At 38.0% G+C, this 19,773-nt stretch overlaps 1 protein-coding gene across 1 annotated transcript in view; it reads right to left on the bottom strand.

Moving 5' to 3' along the window:
* FRYL (FRY like transcription coactivator) overlaps nt 1–19,773 on the bottom strand; it is a 296,971-nt gene that overhangs the window by 88,174 nt on the left and 189,024 nt on the right. The window contains 6 exon segments of the mRNA XM_030919519.1: nt 5,553–5,639; nt 6,128–6,313; nt 7,198–7,435; nt 13,061–13,168; nt 16,195–16,327; nt 17,100–17,271. Coding sequence (XP_030775379.1) covers nt 5,553–5,639; nt 6,128–6,313; nt 7,198–7,435; nt 13,061–13,168; nt 16,195–16,327; nt 17,100–17,271 — 924 coding nt within the window.

Below are 19,773 nucleotides of genomic sequence, written 5' to 3'. Positions count from 1 at the left end.
AATCTATAAATAACCTTGGGCAGTATGGCCATTTTCACAATATTGATTCTTCCTCTCCATGAGCATGGTATGTTCTTCCATTTGTTTGTGTCCTCTTTGATTTCACTGAGCAGTGGTTTGTAGTTCTCCTTGAAGAGGTCCTTGACATCCCTTGTAAGTTGGATTCCTAGGTATTTTATTCTCTTTGAAGCAATTGTGAATGGAAGTTCATTCATGATTTGGCTCTCTGTTTGTCTGTTACTGGTGTATAAGAATGCTTGTGATTTTTGCACATTAATTTTGTATCCTGAGACTTTGCTGAAGTTGCTTATCAGCTTAAGGAGATTCTGGTCTGAGACGATGGGGTTTTCTAAATATACAATCATGTCATCTGCAAAGAGGGACAATTTGACTTCTTCTTTTCCTAACTGAATACCCTTGATTTCTTTCTCTTGCCTGATTGTCCTAGCCAGAACTTCCAACACTATGTTGAATAGGAGTGGTGAGAGAGGGCATCCCTGTCTTGTGCCAGTTTTCAAAGGGAATTTTTCCAGTTTTTGCCCATTCAGTATGATATTAGCTGTGGGTTTGTCATATATAGCTCTTATTATTTTGAGGTACGTTCCATCAATACCGAATTTATTGAGCGTTTTTAGCATGAAGGGCTGTTGAATTTTGTCAAAAGCCTTTTCTGCATCTATTGAGATAATCATGTGGTTCTTGTCTTTGGTTCTGTTTATATGCTGGATTATGTTTATTGATTTGCGAATGTTGAACCAGCCTTGCATCCCAGGGATGAAGCCCACTTGATCATGGTGGATAAGCTCTTTGATGTGCTGCTGAATCCGGTTTGCCAGTATTTTATTGAGGATTTTTGCATCGATGTTCATCAGGGATATTGGTCTAAAATTCTCTTTTTTTGTTGTGTCTCTGCCAGGTTTTGGTATCAGGATGATGTTGGCCTCATAAAATGAGTTAGGGAGGATTCCCTCTTTTTCTATTGATTGGAATAGTTTCAGAAGGAATGGTACCAGCTCCTCCTTGTACCTCTGGTAGAATTCAGCTGTGAATCCATCTGGTCCTGGACGTTTTTTGGTGGGTAGGCTATTGATTGTTGCCTCAATTTCAGAGCCTGCTATTGGTCTATTCAGGGATTCAACTTCTTCCTGGTTTAGTCTTGGGAGAGTGTAAGTGTCCAGGAAATTATCCATTTCTTCTAGATTTTCTAGTTGATTTGTGTAGAGCTGTTTATAGTATTCTCTGATGGTAGTTTGTATTTCTGTGGGGTCGGTGGTGATATCCCCTTTATCATTTTTTATTGCGTCTATTTGATTCCTCTCTCTTTTCTTCTTTATTAGTCTTGCTAGCAGTCTGTCAATTTTGTTGATCTTTTCAAAAAACCAACTCCTGAATTCATTGATTTTTTGGAGGGTTTTTTGTGTCTCTCTCCTTCAGTTCTGCTCTGATCTTAGTCATTTCTTGCCTTCTGCTAGCTTTTGAATGTGTTTGCTCTTGCCTCTCTAGTTCTTTTAATTGTGATGTTAGAGTGTCAATTTTAGATCTTCCTGCTTTCTCTTGTGGGCATTTAGTGCTATAAATTTCCCTCTACACACTGCTTTAAATGTGTCCCAGAGATTCTGGTATGTTGTATCTTTGTTCTCATTGGTTTCAAAGAACATCTTTATTTCTGCCTTCATTTCATTATGTACCCAGTAGTCACTCAGGAGCACGTTGTTCAGTTTAAATGTAGTTGAGCGGTTTTGATTGAGTTTCTTAGTCCTGAGTTCTAGTTTGATTGCACTGTGGTCTGAGAGACAGTTTGTTATAATTTCTGTTCTTGTACATTTGCTGAGGAGTGCTTTACTTCCAATTATGTGGTCAATTTTGGAATAAGTGCGATGTGGTGCTGAGAAGAATGTATATTCTGTTGATTTGGGGTGGAGAGTTCTATAGATGTCTATTAGGTCCACTTGGTGCAGAGATGAGTTCAATTCCTGGATATCCTTGTTAACTTTCTGTCTCGATGATCTGTCTAATGTTGACAGTGGAGTGTTGAAGTCTCCCATTATTATTGTATGGGAGTCTAAGTCTCTTTGTAAGTCTCTAAGGACTTGCTTTATGAGTGCTCTGGGTGCTCCTGTATTGGGTGCATATATATTTAGGATAGTTAGCTCTTCCTGTTGAATTGATCCCTTTACCATTATGTAATGGCCTTCTTTGTGTCTTTTGATCTTTGATGGTTTAAAGTCGGTTTTATCAGAGATTAGGATTGCAACCCCTGCTTTTTTTTGTTCTCCATTTGCTTGGTAGATCTTCCTCCATCCCTTTATTTTGAGCCTATGTATGTCTCTGCATGTGAGATGGGTCTCCTGAATACAGCAGACTGATGGGTCTTGACTCTTTATCCAGTTTGCCAGTCTGTGTCTTTTCATTGTAGCATTTAGTCCATTAACATTTAAGGTTAATATTGTTATGTGTGAACTTGATCCTGCCATTATGATATTAACTGGTTATTTTGCTCGTTAGTTGATGCAGTTTCTTCCTAGCCTCGATGGTCTTTACATTTTGGCATGTTTTTGCAATGGCTGGTACCGGTTGTTCCTTTCCATGTTTAGGGCTTCCTTCAGGGTCTCTTGTAAGGCAGGCCTGGTGGTGACAAAATCTCTAAGCATTTGCTGATCTATAAAGGATTTTATTTCTCCTTCACTGATGAAACTTAGTTTGGCTGGATATGAAATTCTGGGTTGAAAATTCTTTTCTTTAAGAATGTTGAATATTGGCCCCCACTCTCTTCTGGCTTGTAGAGTTTCTGCTGAGAGGTCTGCTGTTAGTCTGATGGGCTTCCCTTCGTGGGTAACCCGACCTTTCTCTCTGGCTGCCCTTAAGATTTTTTCCTTCATTTCAACTTTGGTGAATCTGGCAATTATGTGTCTTGGAGTTGCTCTTCTCGAGGAGTATCTTTGTGGCGTTCTCTGTATTTCCTGAATTTGAATGTTGGCCTGCCCTACTAGGTTGGGGAAATTCTCCTGGATGATATCCTGAAGAGTGTTTTCCAACTTGGTTCCATTTTCCCCCTCACTTTCAGGCACCCCAATCAGACGTAGATTTGGTCTTTTTATATAATCCCATACTTCTTGCAGGCTTTGTTCAGTTCTTTTTCTTCTTTTTTCTTTTGGTTTCTCTTCTCGCTTCATTTCATTCATTTGATCCTCAATCGCTGATACTCTTTTTTTTTTTTTTTTTTTTTTTTTTGAGACGGAGTCTCGCTCTGTCACCCAGGCTGGAGTGCAGTGGCCGGATCTCAGCTCACTGCAAGCTCTGCCTCCCGGGTTTACGCCATTCTCCTGCCTCAGCCTCCCTAGTAGCTGGGACTACAGGCGTCCGCCACCACGCCCGGCTAGTTTTTTGTATTTTTTTAGTAGAGACGGGGTTTCACCGTGTTAGCCAGGATGGTCTCGATCTCCTGACCTCGTGATCCGCCCGTCTCGGCCTCCCAAAGTGCTGGGATTACAGGCTTGAGCCACCGCGCCCGGCCAATCGCTGATACTCTTTCTTCCAGTTGATAGAGTCGGTTACGGAAGTTTGTGCATTTGTCACGTATTTCTCGTGTCATGGTTTTCATCTCTGTCATTTCGTTTATGACCTTCTCTGCATTAATTAGTCTAGCTGTCAATTCTTCCACTCTTTTTTCAAGATTTTTAGTTTCTTTGTGCTGGGTATGCAATTCCTCCTTTAGCTCTGAGAAGTTTGATGGACTGAAACCTTCTTCTCTCATCTCGTCAAAGTCATTCTCTGACCAGCTTTGATCCGTTGCTGGTGATGGGCTGCGCTCCTTTGCAGGGGGAGATGCGCTCTTATTTTTTGAATTTCCAGCTTTTCTGCCCTGCTTTTTCCCCATCTTTGTGGTTTTATCTGTCTCTGGTCTTTGATGATGGTGACGTACTGATTGGGATTTGGTATAGGTGTTCTTCCTGTTTGATAGTTTTCCTTCTGACAGTCAGGACCCTCAGCTATAGGTCTGTTGGAGATTGCTTGCGGTCCACTCCAGACACTGTTTGCCTGGGTATCAGCAGCAGAGGTTGCAGAAGATAGAATATTGCTGAACAGCGAGTGTACCTGACTGATTCTTACTTTGGAAGCTACCTCTCAGGGGTGTACTCCACCCTGTGAGGTGTGGGGTGTCAGACTGCCCCTAGTGGGGGATGTCTCCCAGTTAGGCTACTCAGGGGTCAGGGACCCACTTGAGCAGGCAGTCTGTCCGTTCTCAGATCTCAACCTATGTTTTGGGAGATCCACTGCTCTCTTCAAAGCTGTCAGACAGAGTCATTCGCGTCTGCACAGGCCTCTGCTGCTTCCCCTGTTGTTTTTTTTTTTTTTTTTTGCTGTGCCCTGTCCCTAGAGGTGGAGTCTACAGAGACAGGCAGGTTTCCTTGAGCTGCTGTGAGCTCCACCCAGTTCGAGCTTCCCAGAGGCTTTGTTTACCTACTTAAGCCTCAGCAATGGCGGGCGCCCCTCCCCCAGCCTCGCTGCTGTGTTGCAGTTAGATCGCCGCAGACTGCTGTGTTAGCAATGCGGGAGGCTCCGTGGGCATGGGACCCTCCCGGCCAGGTGTGGGATATATTCTCCTGGTGTGCCAGTTTGCTTGAAGCGCAGTATTGGGGTGGGAGTTTCCCAATTTTCCAGGTGTTGTGTGTCTTAGTTCCCCCGGCTAGGAAAAGGGATTCCCTTCCCCCTGCGCTTCCCAGGTGAGGCGATGCCTCGCCCTGCTTCAGCTCTCGCTGGTCCGGCTGCAGCAGCTGACCAGCACCGATTGTCCGGCACTCCCCAATGAGATGACCCCAGTACCTCAGTTGAAAATGCAGAAATCACCGGTCTTCTGTGTCACTCGCGCTGGGAGTTGGAGACTGGAGCTGTTCCTATTCGGCCATCTTGCTCCGCCCTCAATAGTAAGGTTTTATAGCTATTCTTACATCAACTTTGGAATCTTAATATATGACCTTTTACCCCGTGAAGACCAAGTAAGAAAGTTTGCATAAACTTCCTTAGTAATGTGTTTGTGGACAAAGTGTTTCTCTCCATTTTAATGAGTCAAATTACATATGACATTGGTATAAAACACTATGTACTTAACCCACTATACTTAAACTCATGTGATACACAAAAAATAGCTGCCAAAAAACAGGGTATAAGTTTTTGCTTTGAGTATCACTATTTTTTTTCCCATAGCATTTTAACAAGTATTTCTATCTCAAGAATCTTATACGCCATAATGAACAGCAAACAGTAGCATAAAGTAAGATTCAATTTAACAGAAACTTCTTAGATTCGAAGGATTATAATTTTACAAACATAAAATTATTTTTATTTCTATGTGGAAGAGTACTTAACCAAGTATAAATGAATATCACTTTTTAAGTACTATTCTTAAGCATTTTCTAATTTTCAAAAATACTTTCTAACACATTACGTTTGTTAAGGAAGTTCTTTTATGTATGCATGTATACATGTATATATATGTGTGTCTGTCTTAAGTCTCAAAACAAGACTGGGTAGAATGAAGTCACTATAGTTACCTGATCAGCCCCAGTGAGATGTATGAAGCTCTCAAGAATGGATGGGCTTAGCCTGTCCATCACATCTATGGCTAATTCATCATCACCCTGTAAAAAAGACATCATATGTCTAAAAAAATTAGGAATGTTTAAGCAAAGTAGCCAAACCCAAGTACACACTAAAAATTCACTTCAGTGCTATTTTATTTATTTATTTATTTTGAGACAGAGTCTCACTCTGTCACCCAGGATGGAGTGCAGTGGCACGATCTCGGCTCACTGCAAACTCCGCCTCCCGGGTTCACGCCATTCTCCTGCCTCAGCCTCCTGAGTAGCTGGGACTACAGGCACCCGCCACCACACCTGGCTAATTTTTTTTTTTTTTTTTGTATTTTTAGTAGAGATGGGATTTCACTGTGTTAGCCAGGATGGTCTCCATCTCCTGACCTGTGATCTGCCTGCCTCGGCCTCCCAGTTGAGAACAGTAAGTTAGTTTAGACCCATGGTAGTAACCTACCTATATGGGATAAGGACAGATAAAGAGATGGTTTTTAAGTACTTTCATTAGATAATTGAATGAAATACCTAAATCTTACCTTAGGTATTTCCAAAAGTGCAAATAAAGCCCGTATTTCTCTAAGGACACTGACAGCTAGTTTCCTAGTGGCAGGTCGACTGCTACAGAGAATGACAAGTGCAAAGCCTTCGACCACATGGAATACGTTGGAATATGGGCTCCTTTCCAGAGGAAGGGGATGAGAAGCTCCATTAGCTACACCATGCTTGAAAAACAGAAGTTAAAAATAAAATAAAAAATATGTATGTACAGACATTCCAGAAAAACAATTAAAGAATAAAGCAAATCATAGTGATTATGACTACAGGTCTGCCTTGGCTCAAGCAACTTAAATAGTATGTAATTTATAAAAATAGAGTAGCATGCACAGTGAAAAAAGCATTTCACTGGCAGTCTAAATATGAATTCTGTACCTAACTTCTATCATTCTCTATCTTGTAACCTTGGAACTGATAATCGGTCTTCATCTAATTTCTATGTGGGAAATGAGGGGATTGTAGTATATCTTTCACACTCGGAGTGTGGACCAGCAGCCTGGCAACACCTGAGAGCTTCTAAGAAACTCTTTCTTAGGGCCCTGCTGATTTGTATGCTCATTAAAGGTTGAGAAGCTAGTTTAACTTCAATGGCTTGGGTCTAAAATTCCAAGGTTCTATGATTTATACATTATCATAAATCAATGATTTGAGCATCTTTTATGGTTAAGGAGCACAGTTACCGTCTTATGTGAAACAGGGACTGGTGACATGGATAAAACAATCAAATGACCCAAATGGAAGACTACCAAAAATTTATTGTATTGGCTTTAAATATATTGGAAACAACCTAAAAGTGAGCTGGAATTATCTCTAGTTTCTATGCTCATTAAAAACTAATTGTTACCCAAAGAAGAAGATTAGAAAAGTTAGATGTATAAACACTATATATTTACTACATGAACCATGGGTAAGTTCATTTTAAGGGATTAGGAACACACTGAGAGTGAAGAGAACTAATAATAGTGTTTGATAAAGTAAATATGTATTAAAACCATTATTGGTCATTTAGCACTGACCACATACAAAGGGACAAGAGAAAAGAATCTGGTACCTGAGTGTCCTGGTTTTTATTATGCATTTGGGCTGCTTGTTTCCATTGATTTATTAATTGTACCAACATCTTTACGGCATTATCAAGAAGCGTGGGATGGACATCAGTCACTTCACGAACAATAAAATAAACAAATCCTGAAAGAACATCCTCCCGCCAATCTGGAAAATCAAGCATTAGTGCCTGCAGAGTATTGAAAGCCAGAGCACGCAGTTCTTCATCCATATGAATTGTGAGCCTACCAAGAACAAAATTCCATTAGCAAACTTCAATACCTTTCAATTAGTTTTATCATCTAAAACTTAAAACTATGACATTAAAATATATGTCCTCTAGTTGTTTTGTAAGAAATATGAAGATAACAACCAATGTTCACTTTTTCATGCTATATTTAACTTTATGCTAGCTTATAATCTCATGTTTAAATTCACATATGAATCTATTCCTATTATTGGTGTTTTTACTATAATCTGAATAAGTTTGATACAAATGACATTAGAATTCCATTTAAAATCCTTTAATCCTTAAAATACTGTATTGTTATCCTATAATCAATCAAAAATTGTATCTAATCATATGATATCTTAGCACTATCTTCACATTTATTTAATCTTTGCTATCACTGGTAAGGACACGATTTATCTCAATCATGTTTTTTTTTTTTGAGACGGAGTCTCGTTCTGTCACCCAGGCTGGAGTGCAGTGGCGTGATCTCAGCTCACTGCAAGCACTGTCTCCTGGGTTCACATCATTCTCCTGCCTCAGCCTCCCAAGTAGCTGGGAATACAAGTGCCCGCCACCACACCCAGCTAATTTTTTGTATTTTTAGTAGAGATGAAGTTTCACTGTGTTAGCCAGGATGGTCTGGATCTCCTGACCTCATGATCTGCCTGCCTCAGCCTCCCAGAGTGCTGGGATTACAGGCATGAGCCACTGCTCAATCATTCTTTATATGCACTGAAGTTACAATTAAATATAAGATGGCTGATTGTGAAGAAGAATATACAACAAATGAAGATGGAATCAATGTAATAGAATAATTATTGAAGGTAAGAATGAGAGTAAATTTAGGAGTAATATCATAATTGGTACATGCCTAGAAAAAAAAATAAGGCTAGGCTCAGTGACTCACACCTATAATCCCAGTACTGTGGGAGGCCAGGGCGGGTGGATCACTTGAACCCGGAAGGCAGAGGTTGCAGTGAGCCAAGATTGCACCACTGCACTCCAGCCTGGGCAACAGAGCAAGACACTATCTCACAAAAAAAAAAAAAAAAAAAAAGAAGGGAAAAAAAATGTGTTGACTCAGCACATAAGGTCCTAAAGAGAGTTTAAACAAATTAGGAGACGCTCTATACAATTTGCTTTTAAATACATCAAAATGGGGCTTTGAATATAATTTTAGTTACAGAAGTTTACCAGAACATAAAAGAGAATGATAAACAAGAAATTAAAAAAAAAAAAAAAATGTCGGCCGGGCGCGGTGGCTCAAGCCTGTAATCCCAGCACTTTGGGAGGCCGAGACGGGCAGATCACGAGGTCAGGAGATCGAGACCATCCCTAGCTAACACGGTGAAACCCCGTCTCTACTAAAAAATACAAAAAAACTAGCCAGGTGAGGTGGCGGGCGCCTATAGCCCCAGCTACTGGGGAGGCTGAGGCAGGAGAATGGCGGGAACCTGGGAGGCGGAGCTTGCAGTGAGCCGAGATAGTGCCACTGCACTCCAGCCTGGGCGACAGAGCGAGACGCCGTCTCAAAGAAAAAAAAAAATGTCTACAGTAGTGGGAGCCACCATTATATAATAAAATTATATGAATAAAGAGTTTTTGATTTGGGTCTGAAGAGAATTATGTTAGTAATTGACTACAAAGACAGATAGACAGATGTATCAGAATTAGAAATAGTCTGAATGAATAAGGTAAGTACGTAATATTAAACATACAATGACATGCTTGGGAAGCTGGAAAAATGGAGTTATCCACGACAGAGGTAGAAAGTTGTGCAGTTTAGGAGAAAGGAGATATAAGTATTCACCCTGCTGAACTTAGTTCTAGTCATCACTAAGCCAACTTTCAACTGACAATGAGACTAACGAGATGTATTATAGCTAGACAGACTGAGGAGTAAGCAACAAAGCAGCAGCAGTTCCATCAGCACATGAGAAATAAACAGGTCAAATTAAGCATCTCTAGCCCAGTATTCTGTCTCTAATAGTGGCATCAAGAGATACAATATGGGAGAAGAGAGTGACAGTCCTCAATGATGCTGACTTTAAAGGTTATTTCAACATTCCTTAAATCCATGAATATGTAAATATCTATCTTAAACTCCTATCTGTGTGATACAGGGTATACATGTGTGACTTAACTGCTCATTGTACAGAGCAGAATAACAATAAAGCTTGGTTAATTAAAGGCAGGGGAATTAATTAACTTTCCTTAGGGACAGGATACAGGTCTGCAAATTAACAAAGCATCTTTGTTTTGTTTGCTTGCTTCCTTTATGGTAAAATAAGTAAGATTTAGACAGCACAATTCCAAATGATATGAAGAGAGGAGAGAATAGAACAGATCCTGGGATCTTCCTTTCCACTGAGGTAAACTATTAGTAAACAAATATCATAGGAGAAAGAAGCAAAGTGAACAGCAAAGCAAATTGTCATTCACTATTCAGCTGTCTGCTCTTTTACTAAGCTGCCCCATCCCTGGCCCTCATAGTTGCAGTTTCATTTTGGTGGAAAAGATGGGAGATCTACTCTTGTGGATCAACACCCACAAAGATGTAGATGAGTTATGTTGAAATAGGAGGAGTAAGAGCAGAACTGAACAGTAGTTGTTTACTGCTCTCCCAAGGAATAGTGTTATACATAATTAATGTTTCTTATTTCCAATGCTGGCATGAACTCTGTAACTCTGCAAGCTAATTCACAAAAAAATTAGGAGACTGTGGGAACGGAACAAATTTATATAATGCAAAGTAACCCATTTCTTTCACAATCATCACAGGAGACATAAAATCTCTGATCACAACAGGTAATAGTTGAGGATAAGGTAGTGCCAGGGTGTGTGAAAAGCTATGGAAGTGGAGAAAGGATTGCTGGAATAGTCTATTGTTTATTTATTATGAATTTAACTTACACCTAAGTGATAAATGCCCAGCAACAAGTCAACACCTTTCAACATAGTCAAGTATCGCTGCTCTGCTATAGTCATTGTATTTGTTTTTTTCCATCTAGGACAGGGGCTGGCAAACTGTGGCTCAAGGGCTAAATCCAGCCAGATGCTTATTGGAATGCAGTCATGCACACTCTATTGTCTATGGCTGCTTCTGTACTATAATGGCAGAGATGAGCATGTGTTTGCTTGTTTTATTGATACCCAATAATTGTACATGCTTTTGTGGTAGATGTGATAATTTAATGCATTCATATAATTTGTAAAGATCAAATCAGTGTAACGAGGATATCTATCACCATAAATACTTGTCTTTTCTTTATGTTAGAAACGTTTACTCTTTTCTAGTTATTTTGAAATGTACAACAGATTATTGTAAACTATAGTCACTGTACTGATCTACTGAACACTACGTCTTACTTCTATCAAACTGTGTAATTGGACCCATTACAAAGATCATAATGATCTGCAAAACCCTAAAATACTATCTGGTACTTTACAGAAAAATGTGCTGATCTCTTATGCAGGGAATCCCTAACTACATCAGCAAAGCGGTTTTTCAACAGGCTATCGCCTCAACTTAGAATCAGGAGCCAGTACTTAAGTTTGGTTGTCAGGTTATGTACTCATTTTACAGAGCTATGACATGCCTAATAGAAGAGAGAGAGATGTGCTGCACCCATCAACTCGTCAGCACCCATCAATTCATCATTTATATCATGTATAACTCCCCAACGCAATCCCTCCCCCCTCCCCCCTTCCCATGATAGGCCCCAGTGTGTGATGTTCCCCTTTCCGAGTCCAAGTGATCTCATTGCTCAGTTCCCACCTATGAGTGAGAACATGCGGTGTTTGGTTTTCTCTTCTCGTGATAGTTTGCTAAGAATGATGGTTTCCAGCTGCATCCATGTCCCTACAAAGGACGCAAACTCATCCTTTTTTATGGCTGCATAGTATTCCATGGTGTATATGTGCCACATTTTCTTAATCCAGTCTGTCACAGATGGACATTTGGGTTGATTCCAAGTCTTTGCTATTGTGAATAGTGCCGCAATAAAGTTGATGGGTGCGGCACACCAACATGGCACAAGTATACATATGTAACAAACCTGCACGTTATGCACATGTACCCTAGAACTTAAAGTATAATAAAAATAAATACATAAATAAATAAAAATAAAAAAAAAAAGAAAAAGAGAATCAGAAAATCAGAAGGAAACTTAAAGGTTATCCAGTTCACATGCTTCTCCCCATTTCCCTGCCAAGCAAGGGTTGTTATATAGGGTCTTCCATTCTGACATAAATAAATACATAACTTCAGTGAGGTAATGAGAATTCAATACCTCTGAATAACAAAAGCAGATAAGAAAAGATCTGAAGTCCCAACTCTCTACTATTTACAAACTTGGTTACCTTGAGGAAATTAAGTAATCTCTGTTTCTCTTTCAGATATTGTGAAAATAGAATTTAGAGATTACATCTTGGTGCCAGTTTCAAAGAGTTATGGTGTGAATCAAATGATAGATAGATATAATTGTAAAATTATGTATACAATCAAAAGTTGTTCTCAAGGCAGATTGTTGCAATGTTAAACAATTCCAGTGATTCCTTTTTAAATAAAATATTTCAGCATTTAAAAGGGAAAATAATACCAAAAGAAGTTAGTCAAATTAAATACCTGGATCTAAAACGTAGAATTTAACCTACTACAAAACAGACTTCTCCAAGTTACTGTCAAAGACAACTGTGAGAAGAGAGCAATTTCATTTCTTAATACATAAGGAAATAAAAAATATATTCTGAAACTTCTTCTCCTATAAAGCATTTCCTTTCAAGGAGAAAACAGAAAAAGAAAGATTGATGGGATAATCAATTCTATTTCCTTTTACTCTTGTTCCAATCACTTAGAATTTCATTTGTTCTTTGGCTCAAATTTTATTGACATTTTCTAATAATGTATGTGATCTATATTCACTCTTATTTATCAGGAAGATTTACGACAACAGTGAAAAAATGTCTATTTTGAAAACTGACTTACTAATCATTTGTATCTTCCAGTATTACCACCATCTAATATCTAAATCAGAAAAGAATAATCTGTATGTTTATAAAATAGCCTTTGGAAAACACTAAGATCCTAACTACACACTATTTTTATTTAAGTTTTGAATAATGCATTTATTTTAATAAATAAATATTTTGTTAAATGTGAAAAAAAAAAAAAAAAAGAAGAGAGAGAGAAACTTGAATGCCACAGTTCTGCCATGGGGGGAGAAAAAGCACAAATGAGACCTAATTACCACCAGAGATACTAAAGAAATGACTGTAAGAGTAAACACAATAATTAATTGCCTAACTGGGAATTACCATACACTGATAATGCCCATATGTTAAGGGATAATGTGTTACAGAAATCCCAGGAAAGAATACTAGATGGAAAAACAGGGAACTGAAAGATAGGAGTTGTGGGGGGAATCTAGAAGAACTTGAGAAGTTAAAAATTAGTGAGGAAAATGTGTTTAATAACAACAGAAAAGACAAAAATGGAAATTTAGAAAGTAAATCAGATAAAGGATTAGATACGTCTTTATCATCGCCTTTTTAGTGATAACAGTAACAAAGGTATATTAGAAATATAAAGGAGCAGAAGACATAAAACTTAACATAGCAAACAGTAATCCTCATTTACCTTGCTAACAATTCAATGAGGTCAGTTCTGCTCATACCGTCAGGAATCAACCTTGGAATCGCAGCAATACAAGTTCTAAACAAATCAATCTTGGGTTTTCTTTCCCCCCTGAAAAATACAACAGGATTTAATAATAAACATATTACAGATGCTAGATAATGAAATCAAACTTGGAAAAATAGCTACAGAAAGTGGGAGCCCTCCCCCAAAGGTTAAGGTATTTAATATTAAAAAAATACATATAAATCCTGTAGATAATTATTAGTCTATATATGGACAAAAGAATACAGAAATAATTCAAAAGAAAACCAGCAAACAAAAAGGTTTTCAGTAACTAGACAAGAAGCATTACAACCATTATTACATAACAAATAGTTAAAGAGTATTTATAATTAATCTTATTAATATTTAAGATGATTATTTAATATTTAGCCTCCCATAAATATTAAAATAATAAATAACAACATTGATATCATTAAATAACTAAATACTGGTTATTTTGGGGGGCCTATAAAATTAGCCACATCATTTTTCACTTAATATCCTCCACTAACAAAGGTCTTAGAAACCTTCATCTCATATATGTGTTTATATTGTTTGTCCTTGTCTTGCATGTGATATATACACATAAATACACATACTTAAAATTTCTATGAAATAAAATAAGCCAGGTTTTTGAAAATCCTGGTACCTCTAGAGGCTTAATACAATTTAATTTTACTCTATTTTCTTCTAGTTATTCAATAATTTTATTTATTTTAAATGTCTAACCTCTTAATATACTGGTTTTTATTTTGGTCTGTATTTGAAGGTGAGGCCTTTTAATTTTCTTTCATCTAAATTGTTCTTCAGTTGGCCTAATAAAATAATCTTTATGTGGAAAAGAATTTGGATATTCTCAGTGTTCTGGGTTTTATTTTATTTTATTTTATTTTAATTTTATTTTTTGAGATGCAGTTTCACTCTTGTTGCCCAGGCTGGAGTGCAATAATGGTGTGATCTCAGCTCACTGTAACCTCCGCCTCCCGGGTTCAGGCGATTCTCCTGCCTCAGCCTCCCGAGTAGCTGGGATTACAGCCACCTGCCACCACGCCCAGCTGATTTTTTTGTATTTTTAGTAGAGATGGGGTTTCACCATGTTGGTCAGGCTGGTTTTGAACTCCTGACCTCAGGTGATACATCCGCCTCAGCCTCCCAAATTACTGGGATTACAGGCATGAGTCACCACACCCAGCCTTGTGTATTTGTTATAGTGGCAATGGACTCTCTAATCCTTTTAGAGATTTCATATAGCCAGTCCTCTTTTTACATGGTTTCAAAATGCAAGAATTTCAGTTACCATACTTCAGTTAAATAATATCAGTCCCCAAAAAGGCAGTTGAAATTTAAGCTACCATATGTTAAGTAATGGCATAAACAAACTTTGCTTTGGCTCTTTGGTCCATAAAGCACACTGCACATCATAATCACTGTCATTTCCATCAAGGCTGTCAGTGATTGGTCAAGCTGCATCTGTTATTCAGTTCATACACAGACAGCAAAGTGTGCAATGGTGTTGCCTCCTGGTCTCCCAGGATAACTCACATAACATGTTACAAAAATAGATAATCAAAAGAGGGTATTGGCTAACAAAGAGGAAGTACCACAAAGAAAGAAAAAGTAACATCACTGTGTAGTATGTTCTTATAATTTTATGTTGCTTTGGCACCCATTTTAAATATAAGTTTGATTTTCTCATACCAGAAAAAGGGCGCAGTCACCCTTGAGACAGTTTCCAGTTCTACACCCCACTCCATCCCCCAGTTCTTTAATGTGGTTGATTCAGTTTTCTGTCTTACACAACTTCTTCCTGGTAATAACCTCCCTATGGATACCTAGATGCAGCCTACTTGACTGGCCCCACTGACCTGCGTACCCCACATGGACTATGCAGATGTGCTGCAGTGACCACCTCTCAGGCACAGCATGACCTCCTGAACTCATGCCTGCTTGCTTTCAATCCACCAATTAGAATTACCCCTAGGTAACTGTTTGGATAACACGCTTGACCCAAGAAAGTCATCAGCCCATGGGCCTCTTTCTCTCTCTCTACATAGCTTCCTGACCTCCATGAGTGTGGCCTCCACATGTGCAGTGTCCCCATCCATGTGTAAGTAATAAAATCTTTATTGCTATCTTGTTTTTCTCCTAGTCACTGAGAGGGTGCTCTCTATCTCAAAGATCCTAAATTAAAGCACACTGAAATAGAAGAGAAAGTTAATGGAGTTACAGAAGAAATACGCTATATAGGTATCAGAGGAACTGGGTGAAAGCACACTTACTGACTAAATGAGGGAAGTGGTTGTGATGAAAAACAAGATTTCCCACAGGAAGTAACATTGGCAAAAAAATTAGCATTAAAGAAACTCTCAGAGATATTAGCATATAGTAGTACATAATAATTGTATATTAAATAAAATTAGAGATTAAATATCAAATTTGGTATTCTAAGACCTATAATGCAAACATTAATATCCAAAAGAATCTCCTCCCTCACAGAGAATATGTAGATGTTTTCTAGCAAATAAAATAAGTTACTGCCATAACATACAGTTTCCCGAGGAGGAAGTCCCTAACAAGAAAAAAAGATGCTGAGATGACAAATAATGACAAGGCCCTAGGGGTAGGGTGGGATGAGGTACTGTTTCTAAAAAAACTACTTATGTTATTCCTCTCTATATCACCCCTTAGTTCCTAGGAGTCAAAAATAATCAGAGTTCAGATTTTCAGGATTTTTTTTTTTTTTTAACTAGGGCTTTGGCAGTAAAAGCATTTATTTGACGTAATAAACCAATCACGCCCACATACATCCGGGGTACCTAGGATTCATATTTTGCTCATGGAGTAAGTGTAGGGCCTTGTCACCGACAACATACCAGACTGGGATCCAGAGTGAGTTTTGCTATCTATACCAGTTTGACAGCACTTTAAAGAATAAAACTGAGTGCATGGAAGGAATCACTGTATTGAAAACTGCAGCAGATGGAAACATGGAAGAACTCCAAAGACAAAGTAAGGAGACAGGTAAGCAAGAACCATCCGTACTGTCTTAGAAAAACTGAAATAGCAATGAAGGCAAATAATTTACTACATACGTAATCATGTCTTCAGGCTCCTTATTAGACATCTGCACACTGGTCATACACATTGGTCTCCCAACTTCTTTGTCCAAATGTCTGAGGATGCTATCTAATGCTTTTCTTACTTGAGGATAGTAAACTGACATTCCTAGGGGAAAAAACTTCACAGTTATAAAATATCTGAAATTAGATAAAGAATACTTACTTTCTATAGTAAAAGCCTAATAATCTTTAAGTGATATGAGCTTACTGTTGCCACAAAAGGGGTTTCAACTGTGACATATTCTTCTCCGATGATCAGCTTCAGCATATTTGACTAATTGGAGAAATTATGTGAAAATTATGCAGAGGACTAAAATTAAGTTGAAGAAAGGACAGAATGCAGTGAATAGGATCCTGTGATAAAATAACGATTTAACTGGAAAACTCTTAACATGAAGACTCATGACTATTATCAAAAAAACGTATTCATTGTGGGCTGAGTGCAGTGACTCACATCTCTAATCCCAGCACTTTGAGAGGCTGAGGCGAGTGAAATCACTTGGGGTCAGAAGTTCAAGACCGGCCTGGCCAATGTGGCAAAACTCCATCTCTACTAAAAATACAAAAACTAGCCAGGTGTGGCAGTGCACACCTGTGGTCCCAGCTATTCCAGAGGCTGAGGCATGAGAATCACTTGTACTTGGGAGGTGGAGCTTACAGTGAGCCAAGATTGTGCCAATGCCCTCTGGCCAGGGCAACACAGTGAGACTCTATCTCAAAAAAGTAAATAAATAAAGGAAGTATTCATTTTGTACAGCTGTATATACTGGAAAAACTGTATTAGGCAAATTTATATACATTTTAGATTTGATCAGACTTTTATAAAAGAATATGAAACTGTATTACAAAGCAACTTATTTAACTTCAGTTAAACTAACCTATGACTTTTGCTTCTTCATCCGTCAAGGTTTTATTGAGAAAAATTTTCTTTACACGAAGAGTATTTCCTGAGGGAAGAATAACTCCTGTTGTTGGCATGGGTGGTTCGCCATCTTTCTGCTGCAAACTGTCTGCTATAACAAGGAAGACTCTGAGGCCTATGTTCATTCTCTTCAAAGGAAAAAAAATTCAAAAGTAAGAGATAAGTGTCATAAATTACCCTTTTTGCATGTTAGAAATATTTCATCAGTTAACATCAGAGTGCGAGGGGCTGGAAGGAAGACAGAAGGAACACTAACCTTTCTGTCCAACATTTTTAACTAGCCCAAGCATTAGAGTTTGCTTTAATATCAAATCCCCAAATGCCACTCACTTACTTCTGAAGCTGACTGGCTTCCTTACTGTCTCTAAGGCTTATAGCAATCCTCTTCCTCAACTCTCCTATCCTCCTACGGTCCCGTCCCCTCCCCTTTCTAGGCAAATGACTTGTCTTCTACTTCACAGAAAGAAAAAAAATCACCAACTTTCCTCAATCTCTCTTTACAAATCACACTAATTTACTTATACCTGTACCTGTTCTCCCTCCCTTTTGCTCTTGGTATAGTGAGGGAGTGACAGTCTTCCTAGTTGTTGGAATCCCATCTGTTCTTGCATGTTTGGAAACATTATAGCACCAATTACATCTTTTCTTTCTTGCATCTTCAACATTTTCCTTTCAACTGAGTATATCCCATTTCTCTTAAGTATACTTGCTATCTTAATGGAAGAAACTTTCCCCAAATACTTCCCTGAAGCCATTCTCACTCATCAGTGACCATATTGCTCAAAACAGCGGGCCTATTTATAGCATGCTAGTTGATTTTCCAGCAACATGGACAAGGTCAAGTACCCGTTCTCTCCTGAAACACTCCCTTCCTTTGGTATCTATGTTCCACTTCTGGCTGTGTCATCTTTATCTGCATTTCAGGCTTGGCCTCCTTTACCTGCGTATTAAATGTTAGACTGCTTCAAGGCAAGGTTCTCCTAGGCTGCCTTCTCCTATCATTATTTATTACCTCCCAAAGCAACTGCATATACTTACATGACTTCAATTACCATCCATACCAGGTAACTCACAAATTCTAAGCCTGGCCTCTCTCTGAACTCAGACCCTCAGACCCATCTGACATCTCTTACTTGGATGCCTCTACCTGGATGCCTCAGATTAGACATGTTCAATCCAAATGCATGACCTTGCCCCAGATTTGATTCCTTCTCAATGTTTCTTTTCTCAGTGAATGCTCCTCTATCTGCACCACTACGATCTAAGCCCGAGCTGTCATTATCTTTGATCTACACCAGTGGTCTCTCAAGTGGGGTACACACATCCCAGTGGGTGTGCAAGGTATCTCAATGGAATACGGGAAGAAAATAAAGCTCTTATTTATATATATTTTTTATCTAAGTAAGATTAAAATTTTAAGCTTCACTCATCTTTATATACAACATAGTACTAGTGCCCTCCCTTGGTCTAAGTATCACAAAGTCAGTCACATGTCACATAGTCAAAGATGACACCTTGAAAGAAGCAGAAAAGCTCCACAATGTAGTCGAGTTGACAGAGGTAGCTTCACTTATACATTCTTTCAATGTCTTGCAATTTGCATGTATTTGATTAAATGGGCTAATGGATAATTTTATCTAGGTTTAACTAAACTAGCTCTTACAAAAGTTCTTGAAAAAAAAATACGGATTCAAGATAATCATAACAAAGTAAACCTAATAAATAACAATCACCACTCCCACAAAAAAAAAAAACAGAACTGATTTTTTTTACTCCTAGTATGAGAACTTCAGTAAGAAAAAAACTTGCTTTCAGAAATAAATTTATTCAATGGAGTGAATATTTTCTTAAAATGGATGTTCAAGAAAATATCTTTTGTTTCATAATTTTTGTTGCTGGAAACCATTTTTGTTGGTAGAAACCAAAAAAATATATAAATAAAAGCTTTATTTTCTTCCCGAATTCTAGTGAACTACCTTCTACACCCATTGGGATACATGTACCCCCAACATGTTAAGTATGTCAGCTATACAAACAATCGTGTTTGCTCACTTTCAAAATCTCGAAATAGTTATTAAACTATCTTAAAAATATTACAAATGAAAAGCTGCATTATCTTTCCAACTCATTTGTTAACCACATAAACACATATCTTAGGATTTGACTACGTATAGGATCAAGATCATAATTTAAAATAAATAAGAAAAAAGAAAACAGACAACACCTATTTTGCCTTTTTATATTCTCAAATGTAATTAGATTCCAATAAAGAATTTATGAAATATTTTGAAAAACCCGGAAAATCTAACGTCTAAAGAATGAATTAGAGTTTACTGTGAATAATGAGACCATGGAAGCAGGATATAACATTCACTTTTTTAATGCTGACTTTTTTTTGGCCGGGGGGGTACAAATTTTTGTTTTTTCTATAACACCTAGAATATTGTCTGGCACATTTCAGGTGCTCAATAAATGTTGAATGAATGAGATTTATTGAAGAACACCTTAAATACAAATAATGTGAAGCAAAACAAACAAACAAACAAAACCTAAGCACGTTATAACTTCCAGGAGCCAGCTGAGCTGACTAACCTGATAAAATTTTCCTTTCTTTATTTATTTTTATTTTT

Source organism: Rhinopithecus roxellana, chromosome 2, assembly GCF_007565055.1.
Source record: "Rhinopithecus roxellana isolate Shanxi Qingling chromosome 2, ASM756505v1, whole genome shotgun sequence".
Taxonomy (NCBI): domain Eukaryota; kingdom Metazoa; phylum Chordata; class Mammalia; order Primates; family Cercopithecidae; genus Rhinopithecus; species Rhinopithecus roxellana.
Note: the sequence above shows the minus strand (reverse complement) of the source record. Positions and strands in the feature narration are given on the sequence as shown.